We start from the raw sequence: 16494 nt of genomic DNA, 5'->3' as shown, positions 1-16494 counted from the left end.
AGATTGCAAGTTGGCTTTGTACTGAGAAGACATGAAATCTTAGGAAATTGCATTTTTAGATAAAATACTTTATTGCTGCTGAATGCTTTGCCAAGAAAATTTATAGAAAGCCAGAATTAGTTAGATTTGGTTAATAGGTTTTTCTTGAGGCAATCCTCAGAGAAAAAAGACAAAGGAGTTTTTATTTTGATAGTTGAAATTAGATGGTTAGATAGTAGAGAGGTATAAAATGTCTGGAAGTTTTTAGGCATGAATGTAGCTTTTTAAAAGAAAAATTTTGTGGAAATCTGAGTATATGTAGGTTTCTTATTTTGTACTCTTAATATTTATAATCATTCTTTTAGTTTGTAACACTAATTTGGTTTGAATTTTTTGATGATTATGTTAAAAAAATGACAAATTTAATAGAAAAGTTTTGAGTATTGGCAACATAATCATGATAAAAATCTCTATTACACAGAAATGATTTTGATTTTTTGTGTAAGCTGCAGAGTGCTAAACCTTGAGGGAGTCATCTCTGTTTTCTTCTTAATTTTTAAAAGAGCTAATAGCTTGGGAAACAAAAATTATTAATATAATGAAAGATGTTAGAATGTTTTTTGAATTTCTTATCCTGTGTAGTGTAAGGCAGATGTAGAAAGCACCCCTTTTCATAATAATATTAAAGAGAAAATGTATCATCTTAACACACATATCTTGCTGCCTGGAATATTTTCCTGGTCATTCTCATTGTGTGAATTCTCACATCAGTGTTTTCTTTTTTTCTCCTGTGAAAGTGGCATTACCTCCTAAGGGTCGAGTTTTTCTTGCTTTCGACTTTGATTTTCTTCATTCTAATGAAAATCCTTTGTATATAAATATGTGCTTGTATATTCTAATTTCACATAATACATTCCTTCTGTTGCCTAATTATTTGGAAATTATTTTTGAGATTTAATATGGCATATAACTAGCATTTTATTTATCTGCAAAATGGATGTCCATCCATTTTTAAGCAAAAATTATCATAAAAGATAGTTTTTTACTCCTCCTGTCAAATTTTGCAGAAATTTTTCTGAGTCCTATGGGTTTTAGTCCTTGGTCATAGGATGAACATATGGGGTCCTCATGTATCTTAAGTTCAGTATCAAAATAAATTATTATCTTTAGATATAGAATAAACCTAATGTGGTACAACTTCTTGGGTGTGATGCTCTCTTAGAACTGGAACTGAATTTGGTACTAGCTGTGGGGAGGAAAAAAACCCTTGCTGAGAAAAATCAAGCAAATAGTCATTTGTTGGCATTTTGAACTATTTAAAAGAAGAAAGTTTTTAATAACTTAGAAACACCTACTTACTTAAAACAAGTGATAAACTGTATGCATCTCTCTGTTCTGTCTTTATGCGTGGTTAGCCTGTTGTAGTGATTCTTAAAGGGAATTGTGGTGGTGGTGATAATCATGATTAAAAACTACACTCTTCCCACTTAGACATTGTGAAAACTCACCTTTCCATCTGCTTGTCCCCAGATAATTGGAAATGTATTGGATGTTTTATAGGAAATCCTCGATTCTGGTTTCTTGTATTTGGAGTCTTGCAGGTTCTTTGTATCAGTTAGCTACTGACTGATATAATAATGCTGTACAACAATCAACCACAAAATCCCAGTAAATCCTTCGGTCAAGTTCTCAGCATGCATCTGTGAGCTCAGTGGGTGGCTCTGCTTTAGGCCTTGCATCTCCCAGACGCCTGTGGTGATTGTGGTTTATCTGTCTCATTCTGGGGCCCAGGTTGGAGGGGCAGCAACCACCCAGGTTATGTTCTGGGTGATGGCAGAAGCCTAGCTCTGCTATACATTTCAAGCCTCTGTTTGTGTTACATCTGTTGACATTCCATTGGCTAGAGCAGGTACTGTGTCTGAGACAAGAGGGAGGGACAGGAGAAGTACCCTTTGTACACCGTGAGCACCAGGCAAGAGTGACTGTATAACAGAGATAACACAAAGAATTGGGACCACTAATTCAGCCTCATCTAGTGCCTAACTCCGCCAGGTCATCTTGAGTTTATTTCTTTTTTGGAGGTTTTTCAATGGTTTTTCCAGTCCTCATTTTCTCTGTTGTGAGAGGGAAACTACCAGCCCTCCCTTGTTGGCCATCTCAGAGGCTGCAGGGTGTTTATAAAATAATCAAAACCACCTCCATGTGTAGTTAGAAGAATTGGAAATGGGAGAACTTTGGAGACAGATATCTTGAACAATTTTCTTCTCTTCTCCTATTTATATGTAATATTAGCATGAAATAGTATTTTTTTAATCATTTCTTATTTTTTAAATTTACTTTTTATTGAGGTAACATTGGTTTATATCATTTAAGTTTCATGTGTGCAACATTATATTTCTACTTCTGTACACACTACAGTGTGCTTACCACCAAAAATTTAGTTTCTGTCCATCATCATTCAGTTGATCCCCTTTACCCATTTTGCCCTCCTCCCTGCCCCTCCCCATCTGGTAACTATTACTCTGTCCTCTGTATCTATATGCTTGCTTTGGTTTGGTTTAGTTCATTTATTTTACTTTTTTTGTTTGTTTGTTTTTTATATTCCACATATGAGTGAAATCATGGTATTTTTCTTTCTCAGTCTGACATTTAACTTAGCATAATACACTCAGGGTCCATCCACGTTGTTGCAAATGGCAAGATTTCACCTTTTTTTAATGGCTGAGTAATACTCCATTGCATATTTATACCACATCTTCATCCATTGATGGGCACTTAGGTTGCTCCTATATCTTGGCTATTGTAAATAAAGCTATGGTGAACATAGGGGTGCATATATCTTTTTGAATTTGTATTTTCTTATTCTTTGGATAAATACCCCAAAATAGCTGGATCTTATGGTAGTTCTAAATGTCGAGAAATTTCCACTCTGTTTTCCACAGTGGCTGCACCAGTTTACATTCCCACAGTATATGAGGTTTCCTTTTCTACACATCCTTTCCAACACTTACTATTTCTCATCTTTTTGATAATAGCCATTCTGACGGATGAGAGGTGATGGCTCATTGTAGTTTTGATTTGCATTTCCCTTATAATTCGTGATGGTGAACATCTTTTCATATGTCTGCCAGCCAACTGTATGTCTTCTTTGGAAAGATGTTTGTTCAGCTCCTCTGCCCACTTTTTGTTTAGGTTTGTTTTTTTGTTGTTGAGTTGTATGAGTTCTTTATATATATTGGACATTAACCCCTTATCAGATATATGACTTGCATATATCTTCTCCCACTCAGTAGGTTGTCTGTTTGTTTTGTTGATGGTTCCTTTTGCTGTGCAGAAGCTTTTTAGTTTGGTGTAGTCCCATTTATTTATTTTTGCTTTTGTTTCTCTTGCCCGAGGAGACATAGCTAGAAAGATTTTTGCTAAGACTGATGTCAGAGAGCATGCTGCTTATGTTTTCTTTTAGTGGTTGTGTGCTTTCAGGTCTTTAATTCATTTTGAGTTAATTTTTGTGTATGGTGAGAGATAGTGGTCTAGTTTCACTTTTTTGCATGTAGTTGTCCAGTTTTCCCAACACCATTTAAGAGACTGTCCTTTCTCCATTGTATGTTCTGTGCTCTTTTGTTGTCCACATGTGTGGGTTTATTTCTGTCTGGATGATGATTTACCTGTTGATGTAAGTGGGGTGTTAAAGCCCTTTCTGTTACTGTGTTGCTGTCAGTTTCTCCCTTTAGGTCTGTTAATAATTGTTTTGTATACTTTGGTGCTCCTATGTTAGGTGTATATATGTGTATTAATCACTGTTATGTCTTTTCGATGAATCGTCCTGTTTATCGTTATATACTGTCCATCTTTGTCTTTTGTTACCTTTTTTTGGCTTGAAGTCTATTTTACTTGATATGAGTTTGGCTACATTCCCTCTCTTTAGGCTGTAATTTGGAGTGTCATCTTCCATCCCTTCACTTTGATCCTGTGTCTGTCTGCAGAGCTGAGGTGAGTCTCCTGGAGGCAGCATATAGCTGGGTCTTGTTTTTAATCCATCTGGCCACTCTGTGTCTTTTGATTGGTGAAGTCAACCAATTTAAATTTAGGGTGATTATTGATAGATGAGGACTTAGTACTGCCATTTAATCTTTTGTTTTCTGGTTGCTCTATATCTTCATTGTTTCTTTTTCCTTGTGTTTCTGTTTGCCATTTTGGTTTGGTGGTTTTCTGTGATATTTTTCTCAGTTTCCTAATTTTTTTTTTTTTTTGGCGGTACGCGGGCCTCTCACTGTTGTGGCCTCTCCCGTTGCGGAGCACAGGCTCCGGACGCGCAGGCTCAGCGGCCATGGCTCACGGGCCTAGCTGCTCTGCGGCATGTGGGATCTTCCCAGACTGGGACACGAACCCGTGTCGCCTGCATCGGCAGGCAGACTCTCAACCACTGCGCCACCAGGGAAGCCCCCTCATTTTTTTAATATTTCCTGTCTGTGCTCTAGATTTACGTTTGTGGTTACCATGAGGTTTGTATAAAACATCGCATAGGTAAAATAATCCTTTTTCTACTGATGGCATCTTCATTTACCTCTGTGGGTTCTGTCCTTTTCCGCTTCCCTCTTTGTCATTTTGTTGTCTTAAACGATCCCTTTTATGTTGTGAGTTTGTTACCAAATTGAAGTAGCTATAGTTAGTTTTTCTTCTTTCCTCCCCCCTTTAACCTCCTTTATTATGCTATAATAAAGTGTTTAAAAACCTGTTCTTATAAAGAGTTGCTATTTTCTGAGTCTGTCTATTTATCACCTTACTCAAAGTTCTATTTACTTCTGCCTTTTTGTTTCTGGTAGATGGCAGGTCTAGTGTTGATGAACTCCCTCAGCTTTTGTTTGTCTGGGAAACTCTTTATTTCTCCTTCATATGTGAGTGATAACTTTGCTGGCTAGAGTGTTCTTGGGTCACAGTTTTTATCTTTCAGTGTTTTGAGAATGTTATTCCATTCCTTCCTGCCTGTAGAGTTTCTGCTGAGAAATCTGCTGGTAGCCTGAGTGGGGTTCCTTTGTAGGTTACCTTTAGAATTCTTTCTTTGTCATTGATTTTTGACAATTTTAGTATAATATGTCTTGGAGAAGGTCTTTTTTTTTTTTTTTTGCGGTACTCGGGCCTCTCACTGTTGTGGCCTCTCCTGTTGCGGGGCAACAGGCTCCGGACGCGCAGACTCAGCAGCCATAGCTCACGGGCGCAGCTGCTCCGCGGCATGTGGGATCTTCCTGGACCGGGGCACGAACCCGTGTCCCCTGCATCAGCAGGTGGACTCTCAACCACTGTGCCACCAGGGAAGCCCGGAGAAGGTCTTTTTGCATTGAGGTAATTAGGTATTCTCTTAGCTTCATGGACTTGTATATCTGGTTCCTTCCCCAGACTTGGGAAGTTCTCAGCTATTATTTCTTTAAATAAACTCTTTGTTTCCTTCTCCTTCTCTTCTCCTGGGATACCTATTAGCCTAATGTTGTCCTTCCTAAAGGAGTCTGATAGATCTTGTAGAATTTCCTCAGTTTTTAAATATCTTATTTCTCTTTCTTCTTCTACTTTTAGATTTCTAGTTGTCTATCTTTGAGCTCCCTAATTCTCTCTTCCATATGGTCTGCTCTATTTCCAGTGCTTTCTAATTGCATTCTCCAACTCGTTTATTGAGTTCTTCAGCTTCAGATTTCTGTTTGGTTCTTTTTTTGAGTTTTAGTCTCTTTGGTAAAGTGTACCTTCTGTTCATTAGTTTTATTCCTGAGCTCATTGAACTGTCTCTGTGAGTTTTCTTGTAGCTCGTTGAGTTTCTTCACGACAGCTATTTGGAATTCTCTGTCAGATCTCAGTATTCTTTGACTTTAGTTTCTGGAGAATTTTCATTTCCTTTTTGTGGTACAGTGTTACTGTGGTTCTTCATGGTGCTTGATGAGTTATTCCTCTTCCTGTGTCTTTGAAGTAGTAAAAACCTTTCTACTTGATTGTAATGACTCAACGGTTGGAAGTTAGAGGTCTTTCTCTTTGTTTTCCAGTAAGTGGCCCGACAGCACAGGTTTTTAATTTCTTTTACCTGAGCTGCCTCTGGTTATATTTGAGAGTCTACAGTTTCCACCCTCCACTGCCTCTGTTAGAGGTGTCGCCCTGTGACCTCATTATTGCTTCTTGTGCCTCTGGTGTTGTTGGTGCTTTGCTGCTGCCAGTGTTGCTGGCGTCATTGCCTGGGGCACCAGGATAGTGAGCTCTCCTGCCATGTCCAGGATCCTCTGAGTCTCAGGCTCCACTGTCACAGGGTGAGGGGGAGGATGGGGTGGAGCTGGGATTGCATGGGCATCTCTGCTGTGTCTGGAATTGTAAGGTTCGAGGGCTTTGCTGCTGTGGGTGGAGGTGTGGGGGGCCAGAGTTGTGGGTGCCTCTGTGGCTGGAGGGATGGGGTCTCAGGCCCCACTGCTGTTCCTGCCCAGTTACCTGTGATTGCTGCTGTGGGGGAAGGGCAGAGTCATGTGTACACCTCCCCTGCTGCTACCATGTTCTCTGGGGCTGCAGGCTTAGCTGCCATGGTCAGAGGTCCAGGACTACAGTCACCACCTGTACTGTTCTCCTGGTTCTACCTCCTCTGTTCCAGTCCACCCACCTCTAGATGTACAGATAAGTGGAATTCTCCTGCATCTGGTGTGTTGGGCAGAGGCACCTTTGTTGAGTTGTGGATGTTTTACTGGTTGTATATTAAAGGGGAGACACAAAGGGAGCATCTCACTCCACCATGATGTTGACATCACTGTGATAATATTCTTATTTCTCTGTTAGCCTGAATTTCTTTTGAAATTTGTATACTCTAAATGCCGATGCTTTTACATCCTCAGAACAAGTACTTTTTTTTTGCTTTTAGAAATTTGAATTTTATTCTAAATCAGGTTAGTTTGGATGTTTGAATTTTATTCTGAATCTTACTTCCGTTAGTTGAATCGTTGACTTTAGGTGTAGTACAGAAGATAGTTAAAATAAAAGCTGTGAAAAGATATTCATTTAATTTTCTTATATCTTAAACTCTTTAAGAATGAGCATCATATGTTTTGTGGCTTTTAGTTTCCATTCATAACGCCTTGTGAATGAATTTATGAGTACTGTATTTGATGTCATCAAATCTTTGCATTAAAAAGAATGTCAGTCAGGCGAAATCATTCCCTTAATTTAAGCTGTGGCTTGGAGGAGAAACAACTCAGTTTCTTTGTCCTTTATGTTGTAAATGGTATGTCCTTGGACTTTGTGGAGGTATTGGGTGGGGGAGTAATAGTTTGCTATATGCTGTTGGGCTGTTGGGACTTTTTATGTCTCTCTCCAATAGTTTTTAACCTGGTCTTGTAAATGAGTATATATGCCCACTGATCTTCAGCCCTGACTAAAAATATAACAATTTAAATCCTAAGAAAAGAGGTAGCTATTTTTACTCTTCTATGGTATTGCTGATATTTATGGTAGGAAATATTATAATAGCAGTATGTTCACTTGGTTCAGTTTAAGTCCCAGGATAATTGAGTATATGAAGGAAACCTGATAGTAACATTTGGTATAATCTCTTTATCAGTTGTGTTATAAGGTGAAAATTTGTTTATCTTGATAGTGTGAGACTGTTTATGAACATCGTTTAATCCATACCTTTTTTTCCCTCTTAGCCCCCTTTCTGTGTCATCCCAATCTGTGGATACGCTATGGTGCTGTGGGATTTATCACAGTGGTAGCTCACCAAATAAGCACAGCTGATGTCTACTGCAAACTGATGCCTTACCTTGACCCATATATTACTCAACCAATAATACAGGTATGCATGTTCCAACTTAGAATCAATCTTCCCTCCAAACTGTGCCCCTTTAAAGAAAGGTTTAGAGAGTCCTATTTTTATTTAAAATTTTAAAGATTTAAATTGGGCTACAGCATTTTCACATTCCTTTCAAGTTAGTTAATGTTAATGGAACAAACACTTTGGAAGGTGAGAGAAGTTCAAGAGACTTACGTGTACATCATGTTGTATGTAACGCAGCACTCGGTAGTTCATCCTTTTTCCTTTTGTGCAGTGTTGTAAAGCATCTGGTATTAAGTGAAATATAGCAGAAACGTATATTAATGGACCTGCTTTTGTCATAAAAGTACAACTGATTTCAGTCCAACTCCACATTTATAATAAATTTGAAAAAGGATTTTTCAGAAGTTTGTTTTTGGAGCACTAACTGGTTCTGTTTTTTTTTTTTTTTTTTAAATCTAATGACTACCCCACCCCTCTTGCTCCCTCCCTCCCCCCGCTTACCAAGCAGTGTAGCACTTGATGATAAACTTTGGGTCTTTGGTTTGTACAAGGCAGTTATTTACCAGTTTGTCAGTGTTTATACCCTTCATTTTGCTGGACAGCCAACTATCAAAATAGATATTTAAATTGAATGGACTGTTGAGAGATGATTCTGGCTGTCAAAACATCCTAAAATGTCCTATTTTTTTTACTAAAACTCTAATTTTGCTTTTGCAAATTCCCATTCCTCTCTAGCTTTCTCTTACTTGTATAAGGCCCAGTGTGCCTTCCCTGTGGTTGGAGAAAATGGCCATGGATATCCTCTGCAAACAAGTGGCTTTGACTGCCTTCAATCCTTACTTTTCATAATAGATTAATCCAATTTGTGAAATCATCATTCTCTATTTCATAGAGTTTGTAGATTTTAAAATTTTTATCCCAAGAAAAATTTATATATCCGTGAAAGATGGATAATATTGCTAGAAAATATGTCCCCACTTTTTGAAGTTTATTAAGGCTTCCTTGGAAATCAGGTCTAGAGATTCCTACTACTTTGACTACATATTGTATTTAGAAGTTTGGCTCTTAAACTCATAATGAAAGAAAGAGAAAGTGTTTCGGGGATTGAAAATTGCATGTGTTTGTAATAACTTTTAGTTGTGGCTTACTAAAATAAATCTGATATATAAGTGGTTTGTTAGAAATCACCATTCTCTTTGTTTTCTCAGAAATTATTATTATTATTACTTTTTGCTTTATCATTGTTTTATATTTTGAAAGGCCAGGCTCAGGAGTTGAGAGACTGATTATATGCTTCATAATTTTTACCTTTCTGCAGTTTGGATTAGACAAAAGATACCTTTTTATGCTGGTTTCTACTGGCCAACTTACCAGGTAGTTAAATATATCTAAAGAAAGTCCTCTTCGTTACTGTTTAGTAATGCTCATCCTTTTTATTGTAAGTGCATTGGCAAGGAGAATATTCTTGGGGATTAAAAAAGGAGGGATTTTATGAACTCTGTGGAGAGAGTAATGTTTTTTAGAAGTGGTTGAAGCTATTGGGAAAACCTGATGACTGAAGGGTGGCCCTGTGGCTGTTGAGCATCTTCTCTGGATCAGTACTTTTGGCTACTTGACCTGTGAACTGCAGGTACTTTTTAGATCTGGGAAGTCATCTGACATTTTGGGATCTAGAAAACTTGGGATCTAAACTTTTCTAGTCTGAGTATTTATTAGTAGTATTCAAGTATGATAGACACAGATGTCTACTCAGATGCTAACAATGAATGAAGAAATACCCTAGCTCTCTAAAGGTCACTGGTATTCTTTTTTCTTCTAAGCAAAAATTGCAGATATTGATATCTCCCATTTTCTTAGAAAATGAATATCTATGTTAACTTTACACAGGTTATGTATTTATTGAGTTTGAAAACAGATGTACTCTATGTTGTATCTTTGGCTGATTCTTTTTATTTTTCTAATATAGATTGAAAGAAAACTTGTTCTACTCAGTGTTTTAAAAGAGCCAGTAAGTCGTTCTATATTTGATTATGCTTTGAGGTCTAAAGATATTACTAGCTTGTTCAGACATCTTCACATGCGTCAGAAGAAACGAAATGGGTCTCTTCCTGACTGCCCTCCACCTGAGGACCCTGCCATAGCACAGCTTCTGAAGAAATTGCTCTCACAGGTTGTATCATCTTTCTGAAATCTTAACATTTAAATGCAAAATTTATAAAAACATTGAGGTATACATGTCACTCTTAAAAATATTTAAAAATATTTTGATTAAGTTGTATCATAACAAATGAGTAAATAAATCTGGCAAATATGCATTTGCTTTGGTATCTAAGACATATTATAATGATGATAAGGCATTGGATTGAGCTAAATAAAGGAATCATGAGAGACCTAGTAAGTTTTTTTGTGATTACTGGCTATGTAAATGAGGGAAAGAGTAGGTATAACCTTAGATTTAAGTAATATTCTTGATTGCATTTCATATTTCATCAAAAATATAATGAAATTCAGTTAAAAGGAACATTACAAAACACAGATGCAATGCAGAAAAATCCTGGTTTATTTCAATTCGAATTTAGAGAGTCTTCACTATGTGCAAACAGCTAAAATAACTGGGGTTTGTAATGCGTCTTAGATTGAATAAACCAGCAGTTTACTGCTGTATCTTAAAAGTCTGTGAATTTGGATCCTTTTAACAAATCTCGTTAGAATTAGGAAATAATCTTTTTATTATGCTTGGCATTAGTAAGTCCTCTTTAGAAATATTACATCTAGATTCAGCATCCTGTTTTAGGAGGGATGTGTGGATCCTGGAGAAGACAAGGTAGGAGTGAAACTGGTTAGAAATAAAGGCTATGGTTTCTGAATAAATGTTCTTTGAGACTTAAAGTGAATACTGAGGGACACCTGACTGTCCTTAAGTCTGCAGGACGTCTTGCTTAAGAGAATGAGTATCAGTCATTGTCTTGTCTAAGAGAAAAGAAGATGAGAAAATACTTCCATCGCAGAGAGAGAATTGGTCAGCTTTGGGCTGTAAATCCTTTCATGTATTGTACTTGTCACTGAATGTACAGTGCTGTTTGATGCCCAGACATTGGTTTGGGTGATTGAATGTTGGAATAGGCTTCTGTGGGAGGCTGGTCAATAACCGTCTTGGTTCTTTTAGGTCTAAGTTTATCTGGAAACTAGAGCTGCCTCTGAATGTCCCTTCTAGGCCAGTGGTTCTATTTCCTGTATTTCAGAGCACTTCCCTTTGATGTGACTTGAATTGCCAGAGAGCTTTTTCTTTGAGTTTTCTTTTGACATTGGCTTGTACATTAGATGTATTTTCCAGTTTATGGAAAATTGGGTATTGAATCACATTTTTCAGTTGTTTCTCCTGAGTAAGTAATCCTTAACAAGATTTCAGCATGCAGTAAAAACCACTCCAATTTAGATGTTTCTTTGAGCTTGGGTGGTGCGATTCTTTGTATTATTCTCTCTCCTGCAAATCCTATATATTAAGTTGAAAGCTTCTATACTGAAGTTTTCTCTTCTTTGTAAGTCATTAGTTACTTCAGGGAGCCACTGCAGTTCCTAATACTTGCTTTTCACCTTGCTGCAGGTGTCAGTTTTCCATTGCCATGGGTAAAAGGAGGGAGAGGGACAGGACAATTTCTATAGCCTTTCTACTTCCTGCTTCCTACTGCTCTTCTCTCAAACCCTCCCACCATTGCTGCTGCCTTGGTGCCAGCCCCCATCACTGGTGCCATGATGAAATCACTAAACCCACTGACTTGTATTCCTCTGCGTGTCAGTGCTTGATGTATTCATTCATCTCTCATTTGTATGAGTGGAAAAGGGGAATATGGAATTCCCTGTTTTATGTTGTTTCTGTGAATAATAATCTTAGGAGACTCCTCAGGGGCAGGAATACTCTTTATTAAGGTGTAGTTGCTGCTGGTGGAAGGAACAGCAGGCCAGAGTATCTGAGGTCCTCAGAAGTAACAGCGCAACACTGGCTTCCATTGTTTGAGGACATACAGTGAGTCTATACCTTCTATATTGTGTGACTGTCCTTGAAATAAGCTTGAACAATAGTTAGCACCATTTTATTAGATAAGAACACTGAGGCTCAGCAAGCCTAGTTAATTAACTTCCTGTGTGCACACAGTTCAGTAAGTTTCAAAGCTAACATTGGAACCTGAACCTGTCTTTACTCCACATGTCCCCCACTGTGCCATCTTGCCTCTCAGAATAAACAGAGGACAGGGAGCTAAAGCTGGAAGGCTTGCTTGAGTTTTATGTGGACTTAGGAAGAAGTCCTTGGGCGGCTCACCTCTTCCAATCCTTTGCGAGCCCTTTCTCTGCCTTTCCTTCTTTTTGGTCCCTGCACTACCGAGTTTCTTGGGATTACTAGAAGAGGCTTGGAGCCAGGGGGCGCTTTGGAAGTAGGAATTGAATCCTTTTCCTAAAGTCAGGGATACAGAGGGAAGAGACATGTTTTTAGCCTCCGCAAGTGGGAATTCTGAAACCTCCTGCAGAATTTTTTTTTACTTGGGCTTCTGCAGTGCTCTTTAGTGTAGGACCACTTGAGGACACTTGAGATACAGTGTGAGTAAAATAGGCCTTTCCAGAGTAGCCTAGCATTGTTTCTGTGGTATGTTCAGAGCACCAGATAATAGACTTAAAGAACACTTTTGGAACATGTGGGAGTTGGAATCTGCCTATACTCCAGATTTTCAATAGGTCTTACCATCTGGAGATGACAAATGGCAGGGCTGTTTTAGATTGATCTCATCTATGAGAGCTCCCTGGTTTTTTTTCTTATTTATTAAATCAGACACTAATACAGAGTACAAAATGATTTCACTCTTTACTTTAAAAAATGACAAATACTTGACATTTTAAACTTTTAAATATTTTTAATTAAAAATTTTTTTGACTGGGTAGTATAGATACAAGGTGTAAAATTGAAAAGGTATATAAGAAGATATATAATAAAATGTAAGTATAATAAAATGTATAATAAAATGTAAGTTTTCCTCTAACCTCTGACTCCTGGCCATCCATTTTGCATTCTCTGTTGATTGTGACTTTTATGCTGTTGGGTGCTGAATCCCTTTATACAGTTGGCCTTCTATATCCATGTGTTCCACATCCATGAATTCAACCAACTGTGGATCGAAAATATGAAAAAAAAAAAAAAAACTCCAGAAAGTTCCAAAAAGCAAAACTTGAATTTGCCTCATGCTGGTAGCTATTTACATAGTTGTATTTACAACTGTTTACATAGCATTTACATTGTTTTAGGTATTGTAAATTATCTAGAGATGATTTAAAGTATATAGGAGGATGTGTGTAGGTTCCATGCAAATACTACGCTGCCATTTTGTATAAGGGACTTGAGCATCTGTGTATTTTGTTATCCACAGGGATCCTGTGGATGGCTGTATAGTGTTAGATTTGTTCTACAGTTAAAGTTACTTGGAATTGGTTTGATCCTGTTAAGCCTTGTTATTGAGCTTTGTTAGGGCAGATCCAGAGCAACCTTGGGTCAGTGGCCAATTTAGCTTGACTGCTAAGGACTTGTGAGGACATGATGCTCTGTCTGGTGAGGTCTCTCATCTCTGGCTGGTAGGAACATGAGTGATCTCCAGCCCTGTGTGAGCTCTGGGATTGTTTGGCTTACTGCTTTCTGGTTGCCTTTCTCTGGTCCCAGGTGATCCTGTTCACACACATGTAGTTCAGCACTCAGTGGAAGGCTGGAGGAGCCCTGACCATAGCTCTTGCTCTGTGCCACGTCCCCCTTCTCCAGGTCTCTGCCCCACACATTTAGTCTTTTGGCTTCCTGGAACTCTGATTTGTCTCTTGAACGTGGCTTTATTGAATCCTATTTGAGTTCCATGGCCTGGAAACTCTTCACAGAGTAAGCTGGGACAGTCATAGGACTCACCTTTAACTTGGGGAATCACAGCCATGTGCTTCCTGTTTTCTAGTGTCTGAAAGTGTTTCATATTTTTTTCTCTGGTTTTAAAGTTGTTTAAAATGGGAGGGTAAATCTTGTCCCTGTTATACATCATGGCCGGAAGCAGAAGTCTGAGGGCATGTTAATGGACTCACATTAGCATTGCACTTTGCTGGGCTTGACCTTTGGTTAGAGCAGAATCTCCCAGCTTGTTTTGCTTTTTCAAGATTGTCTTGGCTGTCCTTTGTCCTTTGCATTTCCATATACATTTTCCAAATGATGTGTCCAAATATTTCATCTTGTCACTTCAATAAAAAAAAATTGTTGGTATGTTGATTGAGATTGCATTGGAACCTATAGGAGAGAATCAGATCTTGACAGTGAGTCTTCCAGTCCATGAACATGGTACGTGTCTTCATTTAATTAGATCTTTAATATATCACAATAATGTTTTATGGTTTACTTTGTAGAGCTTTATGCATCTTTAATTATAAATATTTTGGGTATTTGACTTTTAATGCTATTATAATTGGTATATTAAAAAATTGTTTTTGCAGCTGGTATATAGAAAAAATTTGTTCACTGATCTTGTATCCAGCAACCTTGTCTGACTTAGCAATTCTAATAACTTGCTTATGTGCTTCCTTTGAGTTTGTACATTCACAGTCCTACCATGTGTGAATAGTAGTAACAATATTACTCATTTTTCCCCTATGTGAATCCTTTTGTTTTCCTTGCCTTATTTAAATGAGGAGGATCTTCAGTGTAGTGTAAATGGAATTTGTGATAGTGGGCATTCTTGTCTTATTTCTCATCTCAGTGGGAAAATTCTCAACATTATACTATTTAGTGTGATGTTTGTTAATAGTTTTTTTGGTACAGTCTTTTTATTAGATTAAGGAAATTCTCTTCTATTTCTGGCTTGCTAAGAGGATTATTGTGGAAGAATGTTAAATTTTATCAAATGTCTTTATTGAGATCATTGCATGTTTTTTTTTATATTGTTAATGTGGTTAACTATACTGATTTTCCTATGTCATATCAACGTTTTATACCTAGATTTTTTGACTAATCACAACTTAAGCATATTATATTTATATTTAAATACACTTTTATTGTAAAATACATAAAAATAATAAACTCAATAATATAAAGTAATATAAATATTATGCAAAATGTTTTTTTGCAGTCGATTTCGTTTGCTGATACTTATTTTTTTTTAATTTTTTTTATTTAGACTCATGAATGACTTGTCCTTCAGTTTTCCTTTCTTGTAATTGTACTTGTCAGGGTTTTTTCTTTTTTTGATGGTGCACTTCTAACATTTTTTATAGAGATATAATTCACACACGATAAAATTCACTCTTTGAAAGTGTACAATTCACTGGTTTTTAGTGTATTCACAAAGTTGTGAAACCATCACCACTGTCTAATTCCAGAGCATTTTCATCAGCCTAAAAAGAAACCCCATTCCGGTTAGTTGTCATTTCTGCGTTTGCTTCTCCCCCTGGCAACCAGTAAATCTACTTTGTGTTTCTATGAATTTGCCTGTTTTGGATATTTCATGTAAATGGGACCGTACGATATGTGACTTTTGTGTCTGGCTGCTTTTGCTCTGCAAAATATGTTCAGAGCTCCTCCACGGTTGGGGTATCTCTCCGCTTCAGCCTTCATTATGGCCTTATGATGGCCTTCCCTCGTGTGGACTAAAGCAGAGCCTCCTTGTGAGCTGAAACATAGACTAAAAAAAAAGAGTAGAACTCTTACCACAGCTGTAAGATTGTCTAGGCAAATTTTAGGAGAAGTGTAAGTAAATGAATTTCAGGTTAATATTGGAAAATACTCAGTCAAGGATCCCTTATAATTATTGTATCACTACTTTAATGTTATTTTAAGAAACAAGGAATTTCTTAGCTTTCTGACTTTCTAGAGTTTATGTCCTCTTGTGCCAGCAGATTGTGACTATTATCTTAAACTCCAGTTTTAGAGGGATTTTATATCGAGGCCTTAGGGAATTGTCATTTTATTTTTTTTCGTTTGCATAATAAAAACATTCTAGAGGAGTCTGTGGATGGTTGGAAAGTTAAGAAAATGCAGAACTGTCCATGTACCAGAATATTTAAGTTGCACATTGAATTTGTTATTTAAATTAGTATTCTTTAGCTGTCAGACAATTTGAAGTGTCTTGGGTGGATTAACTTATTAAAATTTGATAATAACCGTATGAGATGGGTGCTAGTAATTATCCTCATTTTATAGATAAATAGAGGTCCAGAGAAAGTGGGTAGCTTGCCCAGGGTCATACAGATTGTAAGTAATGGGGCTGGAACTTGAACCGAGGTAACCTGACTCCAGTCATTCTGTTACCCTGGAATGCTGGTGGGTGTGTTTCTTACATTTGCCTGTCAGTCCCTGAGGTGTGCAGAATGCTTTATATATCAGAGTGCGTTCACAACAGTGTCACACTGCGTATTCTCAACACATCTAGGGACCAAGTTGAAGTACATACGCTTTCTTTTGCTTCATATTATATTTCCAGAATTTTTGTTTAGATACTAAATGTTTCTTTATTCAAAGTTATATATTAAAGATCTGCTAGTTACCAGGCACTGTATTAAGTTCTTTGGAGATTTCAAAGATGAATTATATTTGAATGTCGCCTTTTAGAAAGAATGTTAAGATATAAATCATGATACAAGGTAGAAGATGCCACAATAGAGGGAGAGTGTCTGGGAGATCAGAGTTATGAGATGTTGTTCTTTATTGATAAATTTCT

At 37.3% G+C, this 16494-nt stretch overlaps 1 protein-coding gene across 1 annotated transcript in view; it reads left to right on the top strand.

Moving 5' to 3' along the window:
- Window positions 1-16494, top strand: part of PIK3R4 (phosphoinositide-3-kinase regulatory subunit 4) — a 73569-nt gene that overhangs the window by 23535 nt on the left and 33540 nt on the right. Inside the window, exons 9-10 of the mRNA XM_082655409.1 lie at window positions 7644-7789; window positions 9738-9941. Coding sequence (XP_082511535.1) covers window positions 7644-7789; window positions 9738-9941 — 350 coding nt within the window. The remainder of the gene's footprint in view (window positions 1-7643; window positions 7790-9737; window positions 9942-16494) is intronic.

The sequence above is a fragment of the Grampus griseus genome (genome assembly GCF_964374135.1).
Source record: "Grampus griseus genome assembly, chromosome: 5".
In the NCBI taxonomy this organism is placed as follows: Eukaryota; Metazoa; Chordata; class Mammalia; order Artiodactyla; family Delphinidae; genus Grampus; species Grampus griseus.
This window is presented reverse-complemented; position numbering and strand designations above follow the sequence as displayed.